The following is a 20,013-nucleotide window of genomic DNA, read 5'->3' as shown; positions in this document are numbered from 1 at the left end:
ATTAGGGCAGTAAGTTGTAAGGTTAAAATAGCATCTCTTCAACAGAAAGTTTTCACATAATAAATGAAAGACAAATCAAGTAGTTAAAATTTGACACAGGCGTAATCTGAAGTACTGTGATCACTAGTGAACATTTCTAGAGGGAAGGAACATTGTAAGACTTATTCTGTAAACAGCTGACTAGGAAATATATCTCCAATCAGTTAAGGTGCCTCCACACTGTCTAGAAAATGGAAATCCAGCACACAGCAACCAAGTACTTCTGAAATACCAGAAAAGTATGAAAGGGAGATATCTGCAAATCTCATCCCCTAGAAATTGAGGGAAGAAATGTACCCTAAATAGATAAATTTTCTGCCTGCCCCAAAAGTTGAAATTTAATACACATATAGTTCAAAATAAGTTTATTGCAAGAATTAGGTATTTGCAAATTCTTTGTGAAATGACCTGTGGGTGCCCACTTGCCACCTGCCACTGCCTGTGAGCACCTGCTTGCCGCCTGCGGACCGCAGGCACTGCCCACAGGTGCCCACGTGCAGCAATCAAGCACCTGACATTTACCATATGTGGCTTTTCTGTTGAGCCAGTCTGGCCACACCAGGTCTATAATACACTGGTGACGTTTGCAAAGGACATTCTGGGGAATCCGGCTTACTGTGAATGAGTTCTTTGCTCCTGCTTGGTTTCTCACAGGAGCAAGAGTGGCTAGATTCACCCAGAACTCAAAAACTCACTGTGTCTGTCATCGGGGCCCAGGATCCCACCTTACTGCTTCTTTTTACAAACCAGGATTGTAAATCAGGAATTGTTCTTGCTTTATGAATCTGAACTTGTCTGGGAGAAAGACGTCAGGATCCCAGGCCCATGGAAGCTTGGGGTGAACCAAACAGGACCGAATGAGCTATTTGCTCCAGCAAACAGCTTATTTATGTAAGGCCAGGATTTTCCAGAAGCTTGGCATAGTGTTGTGCGCAAATGCAGGCAAGGATTAGTAGAAAAGACTGAAAATGGGTATTTCTAATAGCTAGTAGTCCAAACCCAGGAAATTGTCTATAGAATTTATATCATGCTTTTCCATCAGAATGGCGATCAAGAGGGCTGACAGTAATAAAATAAAGATTAAAACAAAAACTTAATTAAGATATAATACAAAAAACCTAAATGCAAGACAGTCTTGTCTCTATGAATGAAATACTGGAAAATGACCAGAAATTATCTAATACAGAGTGTTTGGGGGCATTTTCTTAACAAAGTCTCACCAAGATATTTTTTAAACAAGATGGAATCACACCTTGTCATAAAGAGGCATTTCCCACTACTAGTGATGTTGGAAAAATCTGCAACGGATTCAAACAAATGAATTTCTATGAATCCAACCTGCAGAAGCTGCAGTGAGTTGGCATGGATTCCATGGACTTTTGGACTAGGGTTTTTGTTTGTTTGTTTGTTTTGGTGGGGAGGAGGAAATTTGCACAAATTTGTGCTTGCAGTAAATCATACTTGCACTGATGCACATTTGTAGAAATGGAACGGAATTTTCATACTCCGCCTTTTTAAAAAACCAGATTTTGTGAATAAATGGATGATGGAATGAAAGACACCTGGCAATGCACAGCACACAAGACAGGCTGTATTTAATAAAATGTGAGCATCAGTAACTACCCTGAGCCATCAGCTTGCCAGCCACTGTTAGAAGGGCAAGGGTTCAGCACACATACAGTAGTTCTCACTTCTCTGAGGGCACTGTCCACACCCTCAACCAATACTTACTGAAAGCTACCCATTATAGCTGGAGGCTACAATAATATCAATTATGGCATCCAAGTTGGCACAGATACAGCAATTTCCTCTGCAAAATGTCACACAAATTGGTCACAATGGGTTATTGTATGGTCTACACTGACTTCTTATAGGCCAAAATGTTACAGGACTTCAACTATTTGAACGAACTCTGCTGGATGACTCTTTGCATATGCACTGGTTTTAGAGAATAACAGTTTCTTTTCTTCCATCACCACCACAAACTAGGCCTTCAGGTGGGCCCTAGCTTGTGACTGGGCGGACTTGCAGTAGCTTTTCTGCCAAGCTATCCTAGTTGCCTCCTCACCATTTCAACAATGTCAGCTCCTCGGAAAACCACGGCATTTACTGGGCTCCATGCAGTAAGAGAGGGCACTCAGGAACAATGCTGCCCCACCTGGCCAGTTTCCTCACTCCAGAGGCCAACCAGGAGTGCAACAAGATCACCTGGTCAAGGTTACAGGAAAATCCTTAGGAGCTCTCAAAAGATGGTTCAGATCCTGGGGGAGACCAAGTTAATCAGTCTCCCAACCCTGCAACCCAAAGTCTAAACTGCACGAGGACATGATCTGTCCATGAAAATGGAAGTTTATGTCAAACAAGTTAGAGCAAGTTTGTGTCAAAAAAGGGACAACGTTTCATCATAAAACAGGTAAAGGCTCATGTGGGGGCAGCACGGTGAGCTGTGAGCGTTTTGCTGCCTCGTCACCTACTTCAGGCTGTGATTTGTGGGGGTGAATGGAAACCTACCTGTGGCAGCTAGGAGCACATAGCCATGCTTACAAAATTTAAGCTTCAGTTATCCTAAGGCAGAAGAAGACCTGAAGAAAATTACTTTGCTGGATCTAATCCAGTATTCCTTTTCATACAGTTGCCAGCCAAATGACACTGAAAGATTACAAGCAGGGCTCAAAGGTACTCATAGGTATGCTGGTTCCGTAGGGAAAAACTATGTTTATCTATTGCTGGTATTAGATGTATTCTCTACCAATCTGCAGAATCCTTTTTAAAAGCCCCAAACCCATCATTAATTAAAGCTTGATTACCATGTGGCTCTTCAAGATAATTACAATGTTTAGCTGCATTATGTGTAAGAACAAATGGAAATTAACTGCCAAGGAAAACAAAGCACAGATTAAACTTTGACTTAGAATATATACAGAACAGCAATACAATGAGCTCACATACCTAATCTGTTGGATGGATTCCTCTTGAAAAGAGCTCGCAGCAAACTCTGAGCTTCTATGCTCAAAAATTGTGGCATTCCTAACTTGGCTCTGAAAGAACAGAACATCTGAATGTAAGATTTGTGGGGGGGGGGGGGAATCTTAAATTTCTAAAATAATGATGCATGTATTTAGTGGCAGAAATGTAGATGTGCAAAGAATACATATGGATTCTAAAGGAATATGAAATCTTATTAAGTATAGATTGATCCACAACATTAAATTACACATTTTTGAATTCTTTGCACAAACTCTTTACAGTCTTTATGACATTCTTCCTCACAAGGGCTATGCAAAGAAAACCATAATTATTCCCATTATGCAGAAAGAGTGGTAAGAACATGACTTAGAGGCAGACAGTGAGTTACTGAGTGGGATCATATCTGAACCACAATTACAGTGGTACCTCGGCTCACAAACGCCTCAGTTCACGACCAAATCATGAATTTTGAAAAATTTTGCCTCAGGTCGCAAACTCTGCATCAGGTGACAATTGCGCCCATCTTCCCTGGGCTGGGCGATCACAGTTCTGCTCGGGGGGTGGGGGAATGGCTGTGATTGTGGGGGGGGGGTAGGGAGATGGCAGCGATCTTTGCTGTTGTTACTTTGTTTTCTTTGTCACTTTGTTTCAAATTTTTGTGATTAAAAAATGGTTACAGATTAACCCTATTTACACTGAACCTAATGGGGAAGTTTGACTTGGCTCACGACCAATTTGGGTTGTGACCAGAGTCGTGGAACGGATTAAGTTTGTGAGCCAAGGTACCACTGTATTGCTTCCCAGACAAATCTAACATGGTGTAGGTTAGACTTATCCTAAGACTGAGGGGCTGTTGGATGTGGGGCCCCCAGAGAACGTGTTCCACTGCTAGAGACCTCCTAGTTGTGGCAGTTATGACCACCACAGTTGCTCTCTCATGTATGGGCAGGGAGCATGTAGCTCTCATGGATGACTGGCTGGAATGCCACTGCCGAGGAGGATCCTACCATGGTGCTGATGTACCAAGGAGAAGGAGAAAGAAGGAGAAAGAAAAACTGGGTTTTGGAGAATGACCTGCCCTCTCCCCAAGGTCCTACTTGGACATGTCCTACAGTGCCTGTATGTCCACATTCAGGTCTTTTTTGAATGTCTTCGAGAACGTTGGCATAACATTGGGTAACATTAAGTCTGAACCTTCAGCCAGTGTATTCATAAGTCACAGTCTTTTAATATTTTAACACCATGGGAGTGTTTGGAAAATTAGACTGGAGAACCCTTTTAAAAGGTCTAAACAAATCCAAGATTAATAGATTTCAACAAGAGGGAAAAATGAGGAAGAAGGACTCAGCAAGAATTTAGTTAAGATGGAAACTTGATTGCAACCATATGTGTTGATTAATACATGCATGCACGCACACACCAGTTATCAGTCCTGTCAAGGTTAACTTCTCTGACCATCCCTTAGATTTGTGTAACCCAGTGTTGCATGAGGATCTCAGCATTGGGGCTTGTGTGAACCAAACCCCATACGGAATATGTGTCTGTCATTCTAAATTTCTCTGCAGGTTCTATACAGAAAAGTCTACTTCATATTGTGGGTTATGAGCAGGGCTTTTTTTTGTCATAGAACGCACCGGAACAGCGTTCCGGCATCTTTTTTTCAATGGATTTTATGAAGTGATTTTGAACGGGAATAGCAGATCAGCAGCAAACATCATTAACATAGTGCCTGCAGGTTGCTATTGTGTTTGCTATCTGATGGTGAGAGAGAGCTGCTTGGGATGCTGGCTGCTCCGCTGCTCCCTGCTCCTGCTCGGCTTGGGATTGGTGTGTGTGCTTACTGCCGGCAGGGATGTGACGTGAGTTCCGGCACTTTTTTTTTTTTTTTTACAAAAAAAGCACTGGTTATGAGTAATAGAACACAATTAAGCCAGGGTTTACTACTCACTTGAGGATGAGAGCCATTGTTTCCTTTCTGTCTTTCCCTTGGAATGGCAACGACCCCGTCAACATTTCAAACTGTAAATGAAGAACAGCAGAGTAAATCGAATAGGAAGAACCAGAGATCAAAAGCGTGACAAGTGCGCGAGTTCTGCAGTTTTGTTCTAATGATGTTTGCCGCTGGTCGCGCCTGTTGCAAATCAGCATGTCAGTAATCATACAAGCACCCACATGAACCAAAGGAAAGGACAGCTGCCTTTCTAGTTTGCAGGCTACCTAGAAGCAGCTGCCTGTCCATGGCTGGAAAGAGGGTTCTGGATTAAATGGACTTGTTGTGTGAATTAGCAGGCCGCTTCTTACAACCTTATGATTATTTAGAAAAGTATTCTCCAACATGGAGCCCTCCAGATGTGTTGGACTACAACACCCATCAGTGGCCATGCTGGCTGGGGATGATGAGAGCTGTAGTCAACAGAGCTAAATTGATGCTGATTTAGAACTAGAAACATACAGTGGGCCCCAAATATGTGCTGCTTCATTCAATGGGAACAGCTTTTGATCAAGTCCCAGTGAAAGGAGCAGGAATGCTCTCCACACCTACACAGGTCCCATCAATTTCAATGGGCCACCTAGAAAAAAAGTCCTCACTAAAATTTCAGGTGAAATTAACACAAGACAAAAGCAGAAACCGTTAAAGCAAGTAATGTGTACAGTAGGAAGAAAAGAACAGCATTAAATGAAGCATGTGGCAATCATGCATAAAGATAATTTGCCAAACTCTGTTATTAGGAATAACAACTCCTAACATTTTAAGCGAGTGTTAAGAATTCAGGAAGTATAAGAAGATCAGAATAGATGGGAAGCTCAGTAAATGCATTCTGAGTGGTATTTCTATGTAAAATGGTGGGATATAAATGGAATAACTGAATAAATACACAGCAGGACTAATACAGTAAATTTGTGCATGCTGGGATCAAATCCAAGAAAATTGAGTTTCTTGTTCTACTGAAGTAGGCAAATATGGTCACTGTATGAGCCAGTACAGATTTTTGTGAGTTCTTCTATGAATTGCTCTTTTTTAAATATAGCAACAAATAACACTTCTGACTTATTTTATTTCTCAAGGCCGCTGTAGCTGCAGGGTTCACTCTCGGGGCAATTCCTGTTCATTTCAAAGGGACTTGTACAGAAGCGGTTCCCATTGGATTATGGGACATGCAGAACTTGGCTGAAGACTTGGCCCTGCCCCATTTCATGGACAAGAATCAATGGAGCTGGCAGCTGCATCTTACTTCGGCCCTAGGGATGGGATAACACCGTCCATGGTGGCAGGGTAGCCTAGTGGGCCCAGGGCCGGCTGTGCTGCACACAGCTCTCTTCTCCAATGCTTTGCTGCCATCTCCTCCCCTACACCACCTGAGGGGACTGCCTCATTCTGCTTAATGGCAGGACTGGCCCCACTGAGATGGGGCCGTATGTCCTCTGCATGCTTCCATTTCTAAATCAGCCTTCCCACGGAAGACAGTTCCTTCCTCCTTTCTCAAGTTACTTTGTTTGTTAGATAGTGTTCCAAGAATTAGCAGTGCCATGCTAACCTCTGCTGTGCTTTGATTAAAACAAATTATAATTAGATACTAAATCTAATTTAAATAGCTTGGAGTACACCTTTTCATTCCATTTTGGTAAATGAAAGTAATAAAAGAGAAAAATACAACCTCTAAGGAACAGTTCTGCATTTACTTTGACAGGTAAATAGCTTTTTAAAAAGCTTGTACGAATGCAAAATGCTTAGCAAGAAGCATTATAAGAACTCTAAAACACTTGTTATTTTTCCTTATTGAAATGAATGGAAATGAGCTCAGGATGTGATTTCATCGATACAACAAATGGTCCAAAGCCAACCCTCATTGGGCTGCTACCTAAATACAATGACCTGATTCTAACAAAATGCAAAGCTGGCTTTCCTGCCATGTGAACAAGCACTCATTCGCGCATCCTCCTCATCTTCCATGCCCCAGAGGAGCCTCTCTCCCTTTTAAATTAATCCAGTTCCTTGTGGCATCCAAACTGTGGTAAAGAAACCGCTGAAAATTGAGCACGTTCCTTTTGTGTTTTTCAGAGGTGCGGCACACATGTTTTCAAGAAAATCTAACTGGGTTGTAGGAGAGAGGCCAAAATGTTCAAGCACTTGCTGATATTCTGAACATATGAAAATTCAAAAAGAGGAATTAAAAACATATTGGTAAGCTGTGCAAGACGTTTTGCAGGCAGTCCTTTTGGTGCAGTTCCACCTTTCACTGCAAGAGGGTGACATTTACCATTGAAGCACAATCCTCACCTGATAGTGTAGGCCGACTGCTGGAAAAACATTGTTTTTATGGATGTTTGGAAACCATTAACAGTAAAGCTTATCACAAAAGGGCTAAAGAACACTGAAGCTGGAGCTTCCGTTCAACTCACAACATCTGACTGAATACATAATTGTCTGGAGGGACTGCTTGATAAAGAGAGATCATTTGAGAGGTTCGATGTAAATAAAATAAAAGTTTCCCATACACCGATCAAAAGTATGTGCGAGGAGCAAAAACATGAAGCAAGAATGTGAGCTCTATATGGGCCTGAAGTTATTTATCATGAAAATGCGTGCTTCTAAGTCAATTACTTTCTGAGTGCTAGTCCTAATGTAATCCAAATGGCACCATCCATACACAAGAGAGAAGAGGAACAGAAGGGAATACTCTGGAAAAGACATGGCTACATGTCCGGCATCCTGAACAGCATCACTCCATTTTGTTATAGCTTCAACTTATTGTAGTAGACTAGCTATCACCATTATCAAAGGAGAAGACAGGAAAAGAGAAAGCAAGACTAACATTTACAGCCAGCAGGATTTGATATTATCTGTGGTCAACAGTAATGACAGAAAATGGAAAGGGGGTGACTTTGCTAAACATAAAGACGTTGTTCTAAGGTAGCCACTTACACATCACCAAAACTAAGGCAAAAGAACATGCCAATTTACATAACACCTGCATACACACACTTACATGCTTAGGTGAACCTTTTGAAATAATAAGCATTAAGGCTTCTGACCACAGTGGAAAAGACTGAGGGCTGACCCATGTGCCCACTGAGTCTGCCGTCCAGGTGTTAACTGTTGAAGGATACCTGAAAGGCCCATGCTGGTTTTCCCTCCTTATGGTCCTCTCACTTTGAACCAGACTTATTAAACAGAGGGCTGCTTCAAATAGAGGACTGTCCCCCGTAAAGTAAGAAACCTGGGCACCCTACTTCCCCATTAGGAATTTTAAACTGCGCCAGTAAAAGATAACAAATACTGTATGTAAAGCCCTCTTCAGACAAATAGACTTCTGAAACATTAAATATAATGAACAGTCTTTCCTTTCCTTTTCTCTTATTGCCAGATAATCTAAAAGTAATCTGTGGTGTATTTAATTTGCTGCAAGATACTGTCTGACACTTCCTAAGGTTGCTCTGGTACAAAATTACTGATTGATACTGTTTAAGGTCACTGTACTCTGCTGTTTGAAGCTGAAGATGCTGGAGTGATTGGCAAATCCATCAGGATTCCCACAGGAGGAGGAAGCCAGGAAAGTGAAGGTTCTGCTCAGGAAAAAAGAAAAAAAGCACTGTGCACACAAAATGCACAGCGGGCTTCAGGTGACTGGTCAGAGCACTATGTCCTTTCAAAAAGGTAACTCATAACTTGCATAAGAGAGGAAAAGTTGAAGATCCAAGCCCTGCAGAGAATGCTTGCTGGAGCTTCATTGTTTCTTGCTGCTTGGAAATCCCCAAACTTCTGAGATTTCTATACCTTGTCGGACTAAAGCCAACAAAGACTCAGGAGAGACCGAGCTGAGCCTTACCTTCTCATCCTCCAGTTTTTAAAATTCTTCCAGAGACAGCCTTTTCAGACCACCTAATGAGGTGCTTTGAGGTGGGTGGGGAGGAGGCAGCTCAGGATAAATCATATTCTGGCTTCTCCTGTCTCCTTCCCTTCCTGCCCACCAGACTACCCCTTTCCTCCTCTCTGAGGTCACTTTCCAAACTTGTGGAGGCGGCTGGCACAGTTCTTTCTGCCCTGGCTTCAAGAAAGTAAGGGAAAAGGTGATTCTTTGACCCAAACCTCAGCGGGAAGGAATTTGCTCCATGACTGGTAGGAAATTACCAATTCTGGATTTGGGGAAGGCTTTAAGCTGGGCTAAACAACACTATAGCAAAAGCTGTGCTTTTGGGCACCCTTCTCCAGCCAAACACTCTCCAGACCTGCACTTCAACTCCCATAATCCCCATGGCCACACATCTGGAGGATACAAGGCTGCTTTTCAATGTGTGTCCTAAAATAGACTTTCAGTCAGCTGATCACAGTCTTAGATATTTGTTCATTTGATTTATGTCAGCTCTCCAGAAACAGTGCACAAGTCAGCTAATATCAAAATCCAGATTAACAAAGTCTTAATTAAAGACATCATTAAGAGAAATACATTAAAAACATTATAATACACCCAACCAATTAAAATCCTCTTCTTTGATATGCCAGTTCTTGGGCTTTCCTACACGAGGCATTTATCCCACAACTTTACTGAGACATTCTGATTTCACAGCAGGAAGAAAATAGCGTTGTTTTCTCATCACCCCCTCCCCAGGAGTTTAATTTCTCTACCTTCCTAGATGCTTCATTAAATAACCACAAGGTGGCGCTGCAGTATAGTACAACTGCAAAAACATACAATTTGGTGCTACCAAACACCCTAGGAGATAACACGGCATTTTTCTCTGCTCTGAAAAAAGCAGCAAAAACGGCTGGAAAACAGAAGAGCAGTCCTGGAGGAGGTTGCCGTGTAAACGACTCACAAACTTCCATGAGATCATGTGTGCATAATAAATTCCTCATGCAGAGAAGCCCCAAATGTCTGTAAAGAGAGGACCCATTTCTTGCTCTTTACAGACCGTTCTGATAGATTCATCTGATTCTGAGGGGATGGGGGGGGGGGAATTGAGGACTTTGACGTTTCAAGGTCACCTTGCAACAGACAGTGAGAATCAGTCCGCTTTGGAAGGGGTGGAAGGGTTTTCAGGAGGGGACAGGAGAAACGAGTGGTCCACTTGGAGGGTCTCCTGCAACCTCACCGTCTTACCGCAAGCACCAGGAGCCATTCTGAGGGTGAAGGCAGAAGCTTTACTGAACGGGAGGGACAGAGGGGAAGTTTCCAGTTTGGATTCCACTCTTTACATGGGCAGACACTTTTCCCTCAACTTTGGTAGAAGGCCATTTAGCGTTCATATTGCTCTGTAATCTGTTAAGTTTCAGTAAAAGAATTGCGCTTCTTAGGGCTGCCTTGAGCTGGATAACCAGAAGGAAAGAGGGAAAGGACCAGCTCACAGCCATGTCAAACATTTGCCTGAATAAAAACATGTTTGCCTCCTTGCAGAAGGACAAACAGAATGGGGACCGACCCAGTTTCCCTGACGAGGGCAAGAGCCTGGGAGCAGCTGCTGAGAGGCCCTCTCCTTCTGATGCAACTGGTCTGAGATTAAGATCCCCCCAAAGATCTTAACACACATGCAGGTTCATATGGAAGAAGACTCATTCAGCTGACATCAACACAGCCTCTTAACTGGGCAGTTAAAGCTGGGCAGTGACAAGATAAATGTCCCGCTTGTAAGCACCCAGTAGATTCAGGAGCCTGGCTTTCTTGCCCCTACACCCATGCCTCCACTTCAGTTTCAGAATAACTGGGCAGTTCTTTCAGGATCTTGAGGAGAGGAATAAATGGTGTCTTAATTCCCTGCCTTTTGACCTCTCTTTTTGCACTAATTTGGCTGGCTGTAAACCAAGGCTCCCTTGTTTCCTAGCAACAGCATGTTATGGATTACGAAGCTGTGCTCCTCTAATGAGTTGTAGCAGCAGCAAGAGCAGAAATCCTTGCCTTCTCCCACTCTGGACTGAATCAAATGTTAAGCAGTATGAGAGCATAGCGGTTTGGAAGCGTGGAGAGCCTCAACTGGGGAGGGCACAAGAGGAAAGGTTGCTCGAACTGCAGACTCCCAAGGATGGAAGAGGGGAAAACTATTGTGTGAGATGAAGACAACCTCCATAACTGAAGTTGTCCCAGGATTGTTTGGCAGGATAATCAGAGGCAGGGTTAATAAGTTTGTCAAGCTGGGAGAAAAGGAAACTTGAAAGGAGAGATCCACGGAGAATCCTTTCAGGACTCCTCCTCAGATGGAAGCCTTCCTAAGGGCATACCCTAATGAAAACTTCCTGACCTTCAATTAAGTTCTGGGGCAGAAAAAGTCTCTGGAAGATACTGGTGTGGATTATCTTGTTTGGGTTGAGGACAGAATTCAAGATTGACTCACAGACTCTACCATCTGGAATCTCTCAAGCTCCCCAACCAAAGTTATTGTGAGAAACTGTAGCTAATGAAGTACAAACCCAATAGGCAATATCAATAATGATCAGACAAAGAAGAAACATAAAACTCTGCCTACCACAGAAGAGGTAGAGGCAACATTGCCATTTAACATATCCTGACCAAAGGGCGGAAAAAGAGTCTTCAGATTGTAATGTCAATGCCAGACATAACTGCTTTTGAGAGGAATTCCAACATCATGGTGTCACTGCAGGAAAGGCCCTGTAGACACAGACATATGCTCCACTCTCACACTAAGTACATTTCCCTTATTCTACACCAATCATTGTCGGTTCCTGACTTTGTCCATTTGGGCAGCTGATCAAGTCACCCAGGTGCTCTGCATAACACCTGGCTGACTGCTGCTACTAAATAAACCAGTAACACTGATAAGCACTGGTAATACTAGCAGCAGCAGCAGCAGCAGCACAAAAATGATCACAATGTGGCTGCCTCTGAAGGAGATGCAGATACTAACTGCTACCTTCCCTGGAAGTTGGTATATGCTTTAACTCCCTCTACATTAAATTTTAAGACCAAAGAGGGCTGACACATAAAAGCACTCCTGGGTTCCAGGACCAAAACACAGGAAACAGCCCACAAATCCCCTGCTTATCTTTACTTTATCTTTTGTTTTCAAGCACCAACCTCAAACTACAAAACGCATGTGCATCTCCTCCAGTTTTAAGTGTGCAATGCTGTCGGCAAAAGTCGGTATGCCTCTCTTTAAAATACTTGTGAAATATGTGGCGCAAGGCAAATATCAGCCCCCACCTTGGCTAGCATGTGTGGCAGCCACATCAGTTTCATCACCCCACGCGATCAGCTAACCTCAAAGTTTCCCTAAACATACGTGAGGCTGGCTGTGTTTCTGACCTTATTCTGCCCACTTCAGTGCCACGGGCAGGCCAACATCTCCTGGTCCTCCATTACAGCAGCACCTTTCTTAAAAGAGGAGCAGAGTGAGAGACAGAAGAATCGCCATGGTCCTGTGGCAATTCACCCGCCTTGCATGCAAAAGGCCCCAGGTTCTGTCTCCGGTATCACCATTCATGGGGATCTCTAGGGTGGGGAAGACCCCAGCTGGAAAGGCCTGGGCTAAATAAGGATGCCTGGTGACTCAGGATAAGGTAGATTCATGTGGCTGGTCCAGACTTAGTCATGCTTAGAAAAGACCTAATTGTGACTAACCAAAGCCGTGCTATTTTTCATGGGCGTACTCTAAGTATGACTAAGTCTGAATCTCACCCATCATGATTACAAATGTTGGAAAGAAGTGATTTGTGTGCTGATACCACATAAACAATCAGGCAGAGTCACATTCGTAACTGTGCCCCTCACAAGCAGCTTGGTAACAGTTGGATGCAAAATGTCAGAGCCCGCCAGCCCCAACCATTCAATCCCCGAACAAAAATTCTTCTGTTACCATGAGGACACCAAAGGACCACCAGTCTGCACTTTGTGTGTGCCCTCGCCGGTTGACCACCTCTGGGGCCATGTACTCTATCGTCCCGCAGAATGAATAAGCTCTCTTATCATGGTCAATGGCTTCCTTGCTCAGGCCAAAATCTAAACAAACATAGGTAAAAATGGAGTGGGTGATAGAACTTCAATTAAGACTTTGATCAAACACAGAAGCATAGGAAACAAATAATGGATTGCTACACTTAACTTATGCAGAAATAAATACCTCTGAATTCAGTGGGATTTGCTCCCAGCCAATGATGGATAGGAGATAGAACTGCACCCTAAGAGCCAAACTATTATGTTAAATACACAGCATGTAGCTCCATCTGTTTTTATTTATTTTGACTTAAAGGCTTGTGTGTTGGAGGAGGGACACAATCCAGACTAGGGCCACAGCACATGGGAAAGGGAGGTTCACTTCTTCCCCGGTGCAACCCCAACAAGGACTCCCCTCTGTGCTATTATCACTATCCCATGCGTGCCAGTTAGAGGGGTCTTCTAACCTTAGCTGCTGCACAGGCAGTGCAGGAGGAATCTTTCCCAGGATCACACTGAGGAAGGGAAGAATGAAATCCAGACCGAGCCACCATGCTTACTGCCTCAGTCCAGCTTGGAGCCACCATGCGTTACCTGTTGGGTGACTGAACAGGCAGACAGGGAGAGCAAGCCTACTTTTCTCTCCCTGGTGTCTTTTTCCTTTGGATGCAGGGCAGGGAAAGCCCCGCACTCCTCTAAACTAATTAGAAGTGAGTGCCAGATCAGGAAAAAAAATAACGAAGGTGCAAAGGTAGGTATCCGCAAGGGGGTCCTGGCTGCCACCTGAGGGTGCCAAGGACTGATGCTGGCTATGCCATTGGGAGGATAGGCTGGGTAGAATGCAATGCAGATACAGCTGTAGCAGAAGAATGCCACACACCTGTAATCTTAATGTGTCCTTCTTCATCCAGAAGGATGCTGCAAGATAATACAAGGAAAAGTTTAGGACAAATGTAACCTTTATTATATAAGAGCGGGGGATGTATCACTGTTATATAATAACTGTAATACAACGTGAAGCACAGTCTCTTAATTTTTAATCTCTCCTCGAGTGCCCCACCACTGACAGGGGTCTATTCTACGCATGCCCTCATGTTCGTTCAGTTGGGATGAGGAGGAAAAGAGCCGTCTGCAATTGCCCCACTCCAGTTGATGATGATAATGTTGAAGGGGATAATTTTAAAGAAAAATCTCTGCAAAGCGGCAAGAGTAATGCTCTCTTCATATTGTTATCTATTGCAATGAAATGCAACTTGAAAGGAAATTATGTTCCATAGAACATTTGTAGGCTGGGAACAGACTGTTACGGAGTGCAAATGAATAATGGCTACTGGCAGTTGTCACTACAATTATTCATTGACCAGGTTCACATGAACATAGAGGGAAAATAAGCCACAACAGCTTATTTTCTCTCCTCGTGCCTGCCCGTCATGAGCTACCCCATTAGCATAACTACCTTCGCCAGGGCAGCTTGTCATCATGTGTAAGCCTGACCAGAGTGGCTGGCTAGGGTGGTGTACAAACCACCCAGGAACCCCAGGGCAAGTCGCATGTTCCAAATTCAAGGCCGTTGCAAAGCACCCCAGCCAGCTACCCTCACCGGGGCATCATGAAAGTCTTTGCCCGGCCACAGTAATTATGCTACTTAGGAGGCTCAGACCTGGCATGTGCAGGGAGGGAAAATAAGCAGCCATGACTAATTTTTCCTTGATGATCATGCAAACACACCCAGTAACCGTATCCTCTCCCGCCCTCCATGTTGCCTTTCTGACAAAGCTTTCTTATCTGGAAAACAGTTGTATACTGCTCATGAATATACAATCCTGGCTTCTGGACAGCTCTTTAGAGAAAACAATACAGTTCTTCCAATCTTTATATCTGTGTCTTAACTCGGAGGAGGAGAAGAGAGATAGCACACGCACAGTCTTAATTTGTAATGAATATCAACTAATTAATGTAGCTAAAATTAGTCTTAATTTTCTATTATTTTTTAATGTCTCATCCATGTTGTAGAGCCCCTCCTGGACAATAAGACTTCCCCCTCACCTGCCCTTGCTAGCAGACAGCCCCAAATCTGAAACAGGTGTGCAATAACAACAGCAGCCACATGACAGAGACACGGATATGAGGACCAGACCCTGCAGGGGACTCATCCTGTGTCTACTCTGGCAGCACTGCTGCAGGTCTGGTCGTGTCTTCCACAGCAACAGCCGCCCGTGCACCTGCCCATCTTCCAATGTGAGATACGCCATCTGCCAGCCATAAGACAGACAGGCCAGTTTCTCACACAAATTGGACTTTGGAAGGGCAATATTCAAAAGCCTGTGGAGGAAAACTTTGGCCCCTCAAGACGACCTTAAAATGGTTGTTTGGGGTCAAAAGAACTTCAAGAAGAAATGGCAGCATGAAATTGTTGAATCGCAATTCATTAAGAGGTTAAATTCTATCACCCAGGCCTTAAACCAGAACAGTGGTTTCTTATGCATATCTTAATAAGCTTATGTGTTCTCTCCAATAACTGTTTTTATGAATGGCCATTATCCCTGCCTGTATTTTCTGCATTTCATTCCTCCCTGACTTAACTATTTATATTCTCTATCCAATGCCATGTGTATTGTAGCTCAAGACAAACACTTCAGGCATCTCATGAACGGTTTGCAGTGTACAAAAATGTATGTCATAATCCAATTGTTAGTCTTTAAGATGCTACTAATTGCCTGTGTTGTTTATAAGGGAATTGGTGCAGGGTCTCAGGGACATTTTGTGCTCATAACAGATCAACTCCATCTAAAATCTTCACACTTGCCTTTCTGCACTAACTTACTTTTCCGGCTTCAAATCCCTGTAAATAATACCAAGTCCATGGAGATGATCTAATGCCAAGGCCAGCTCAGCTAAATAGAACTTAACATCTTCTTCTGTAAACATTACCTAGAGAAAAACAGAAAATCAGAGTGTTTAATAGGAAAGAATGGATTTTTCACTAGAAAACAAAGACAATACATTGGTTCAACAAATATAGCTAACAGCCAATTAGAGCTTAATAGATAAAAAATGATAACAATTCATCCCTCAGAACCAGAAAGCCTGATCTAGAATCAAATCCATTCAGAGTCATTTTTACTATAAATAAAAAATGGAGTTGTGTTCTAATTCTAATTCTTTCATCTATAAATCCAGTGGTTAGCATTTCTATTCTAACTATTATAAAATAAGTGTACGACTAACTTGTTCCAACTCAAAAGTCTTAGCAAACAAAAAACAAAGAAGGTAGATGTTTAGAAAGTGGCTTTTTGGTGGCTTCAAGGACATTTGTAATCTTCTGTTATTATGATGATCTGAGATTAATCCTCCGTGTGCCAACACGTGTGGATCTCTGTTTTTCTCATTACTTAACCATGTTGGAAGCAGTCAGCAGGGGTCTACTTTTAAAGCATATTTCATAAATCTTTCTTTTGTGCTCAGCCTTGCATTTTCTGAAGACTACCTCTGCTTTCTAAAAAAAAACCCTCTAGGACTATATTTGTCTCTTCTAGGTATAACAGCAGGATGACTGGGTGTTACTCCTTCATGACCTCCATTGCAGAGGATATGGAAGCCACAGGAAGGGAACTGGCAGGCGGTTCACCTGCAGCCAAAGAAATTGCTCCCTTGAAGAGAATTTTAAATCCCATCTGCTCCGAGGTGATGACTACAGTCGCTCGGTGTTCGCACAGCTGTTCAGGAAGAATTTAGTACTGAGCAGCCTTTGCAGTTTACCAAGGCAGCAGACTCTGAAAAGCTGCATGGGCAGGTGAGGCAAGTGAGAGAACAGCATGTTTTTAGCAGCGGATGGTGACAGCCAGATGCATGTCATTCACTTCGAGTCGGTGGCTTTAGGTCATCCTGCAGCAATTGTCTTGGCCATTCAAGGGCAAAGTAGCACACAATAAGCATTGCACCGACATGTGACTGCCAACCTGTGGTTGCTGCTGCAAACCCACACAGTCATCTGCTTACCTTGTGAATTCTTTTACCTTAAAAGTGGGCTGTACATACATTCATTAAATAAATAAATGGAATGGCAGGTTAACACTGTATGTGCAAGTGTCAAAAATTATTTCCTGCAGCATGAATCATCTGCAGAAGGAAAGTGGTTTTGGAAGCTGTGAAAAGCATTGACTAAGTTCATGCTGGGAAGAAATGGAGGGCACCTTTGCATGTCACAATAAGGCACCCTAAGAACAAGCCACCATTGGCTGGTCATTCAGTTGCTAACCCATGATGGTGCCACAGACAATTGGCCTTTGAGAGACTTGCCACAGCTTGTGTCAAATTGACTCCCCCCACCCATCCCCGCATGAACCCCTGGAGCCTTTGCAGCATAACTTGCATCCCATGACCCTTTGCGCCTTTGGTAGCTCCTTTCACTACTGGACAGCTGACTTTTCCAGGCATTTGTCAACTTCAGAATGAAAATTTATCAAATGCTTCCCCTTGCCTCCTTGAACAAGTCACTACCAACAAAGTGATTTAGTAAAACCCACACAGTTTTACCAATAAAAATGTGAACCCTCTACTCCTTGTGTTTGTTTTGGCCTCCCCATTCTTTCAGGGTTCACACACTTCTTTCTTTGCCTGCCCAAGAAGCAGCTGTCGCTCATCCCCTTGCCTTGTACCTTTCTCCACTCTCAGATGGTCATAGAAGTGACCCTTCCTTTGCTTTTGCACATTGCGTTCAGGCTCCCTCCTCAGGTACTGGCTCCCACCATTGACTGCACCTGCAGCAGAAGCAGCTTTCCTTCACGCTTCTTGCTTCCTCCCTGCTGCCAATCCACTAAGCGTCATCCCTGCTCCTGCTCTCTTTGCACCATTCCTTCTCTTCTTGTCTAATTCCTCCACCCACAAGTTCTTCACCCTTCAGAGAAGAACATTCTGCTCCTTCCCCTTCCCTCCTTTAACCCTTCTTTTGTCTTCCGACAGTTGGAGAAGTAGTTCCCACGCTTCATCCCTCTGTCTCCCCTCAGAGATCAATTGTGGAAGATCAAGTTACCCTGGAGTCCAGAAAGGCACCCAAATGCCCTGGCTCTAACCTTGTTAGGCAGCCCTTGCCTCAGATGCACCGCATTCCGTCTCTTGCAATACTTGCATCATGCGATCTGTAGCGGCTGAGGGGGCAAGTGCTCCCCCCTGCTCTCTGGGCTGCATCGTGGGGTATCGGGACTAAGGCACTATACCTGGCAAAGGAGGGTGGACCATGCCCGTTGCAGTACCTGTGGCAACTACCACACCTGTAGCAGGGCTATCTGTCCTGAGCCCAGTGATGGCCCACAGGCAATGGTATTAAGGGAAAGGCCTTTGTTGGCTAGTGTGAAAGGCAAACAGTGGTGGGAAGATTTCACAAGCCCCTCCAAAATCTGCAGCTGAGGTTCCATTTGCTCTAACCACTATGTGATACTAAACGACTTGGCTTCAGTTCACTGGCTTGCCAAGGATCTAAATTGAGGTGCACAAGATTTTACAATGGATTGCACAATATGAAGGGTTTGTCCACTTCAGAAAATAACTCAGCTACAGACTGAGGGGTTTCATGTCCAGGATGCTTTCAGATTTGTTTCTGTAAGTGTTTTGATATAGAGCTTGGGGAAGACACAACTAAACTTGGCAGAATTGCAAGATCCTTAAAAGCTACTTTAGAAGTAACAAACAAAAGACTTACAAGGGGAAGGATAAAGGGTCAGCTGAACTGGCCAATTCATGAGGAAGGGCAAGGAGAGGAACACCAAGCAAGAAGCAAGCACTGACAGGGCAACAGCACTAGGCAAAATTTGCTAGACAAAGTTCAGCAAGCAAACCCTTGCCAAGAGCTTCCATAACACTTTTGAACAGGCCATGCTGAAACCACCCTGCCAGGTTCAGATGTCTCAACAAACCACCCTGAACAACCCATAGGTTCTCTGGACTTGTTTGTGAAATAGACACCACGCTGTAAGAAAAATGCTGGGTTCAGCTTGTGTGACACGACAATCCACCATGAGTGGTTGTTCCATGGTAAATTGTTGTATTGTGTTGAACCAGACCAGAAAGAATGAGGTGGAACTAACAAAGAAGAGAGCTAATTTAGCATAGCATTGAAGCGTTTTTTTCCGATGGAGCAATGTAACCATCTTTATTTTTTATGGATGGACTTCAGTATTTTCTATCCATAACTATTAAAATAAGTCTTCAAAAGTCTTGTTAGTACTTGGAAGCACCACAATACCATGAAGTAGTTTATTCACAACATGCCAATCACACTTCTATAAATCTCTGTATAGGCTGCCTTTGCCTTTCAAGAATAACCCTCCCAAGATGGCATACCTATTTTAAGAACACAGTAATAAAACAATAATGCAACCAAGGTTAACATCTCAAACCACGGGTCCTCAAACGACAGCCCGGGGGCTGGATCTGGCCCACCATGCCCTTTTATCTGGCCCGTCATTCCCAGTTGGACCCGCCGCACATGTGCCCACTGCCGCCCACCTTGCCCGTGCGCGGGGAGGCAGCGGTTTGCTCGCTCGGAGAAAATGATCTCCAAGTGAGCAAGCCACTGCCTCGTGCACCTGCCTCGCGGCGCGTGCCTGTCCCTGCCTTACCTCCCCTCCCCTCGCTGCGCATGCCCGCCCGCACCTTGCCTCGTGCCCTACCCCTGCCTCAGCGCGTGCACCCCCATGCACCGCCCCTGCCCCCTCGCCAGCCCGCGCTCCCCACTGGCACCACCTTTGGGGCCCACGCCCAGCACCAGCACCTTTCCGCTGGCCCCTTGGTGAAAAAGTTTGAGGACCCCTGTCTCAAACAGTATGACACCAAGCACACAAACGCACCCAGTAAAATCCTAAGTCAGCAACAGGTCGTGGTAAACAGACAAATCTTTAGTGCCTACTTGATGGCTCGTAATATTGGAGCAGACATCAAACAGGACAGGGGTCTATAAGCTGGGGGTGAGGGTGCTGCCACTGAGAAGGCCCTGTTCCTCATGGCAACCAACCTAATTGCCTTGACAATGTTGTTACAAAAATTCTCTTCAATTGTGTAGATGGTATTCACAGACAATTTACAATGGTACATGTTGTTAAGGATCATAGGACTATGGCAGGGGCCAGGG

General features: G+C 44.0%; 1 protein-coding gene across 3 annotated transcripts in view; it reads right to left on the bottom strand.

Annotated features, from left to right (window-relative positions):
• Window positions 1-20,013, bottom strand: part of RPS6KA2 (ribosomal protein S6 kinase A2) — a 241,264-nt gene that overhangs the window by 43,541 nt on the left and 177,710 nt on the right. For all 3 annotated transcript variants that reach the window (XM_044421315.1, XM_044421324.1, XM_044421331.1), the window contains 5 exons: window positions 15,712-15,818; window positions 13,768-13,805; window positions 12,811-12,953; window positions 4,955-5,025; window positions 2,989-3,077 (listed from right to left, as the gene is read on the bottom strand). In XM_044421315.1, the coding sequence (XP_044277250.1) occupies window positions 2,989-3,077; window positions 4,955-5,025; window positions 12,811-12,953; window positions 13,768-13,805; window positions 15,712-15,818 (448 nt within the window). The remainder of the gene's footprint in view (window positions 1-2,988; window positions 3,078-4,954; window positions 5,026-12,810; window positions 12,954-13,767; window positions 13,806-15,711; window positions 15,819-20,013) is intronic.

This window comes from Varanus komodoensis, unplaced genomic scaffold, assembly GCF_004798865.1.
Source record: "Varanus komodoensis strain SLA01 unplaced genomic scaffold, ASM479886v1 scaffold1, whole genome shotgun sequence".
NCBI classification, from domain to species: Eukaryota; Metazoa; Chordata; class Lepidosauria; order Squamata; family Varanidae; genus Varanus; species Varanus komodoensis.
This window is presented reverse-complemented; position numbering and strand designations above follow the sequence as displayed.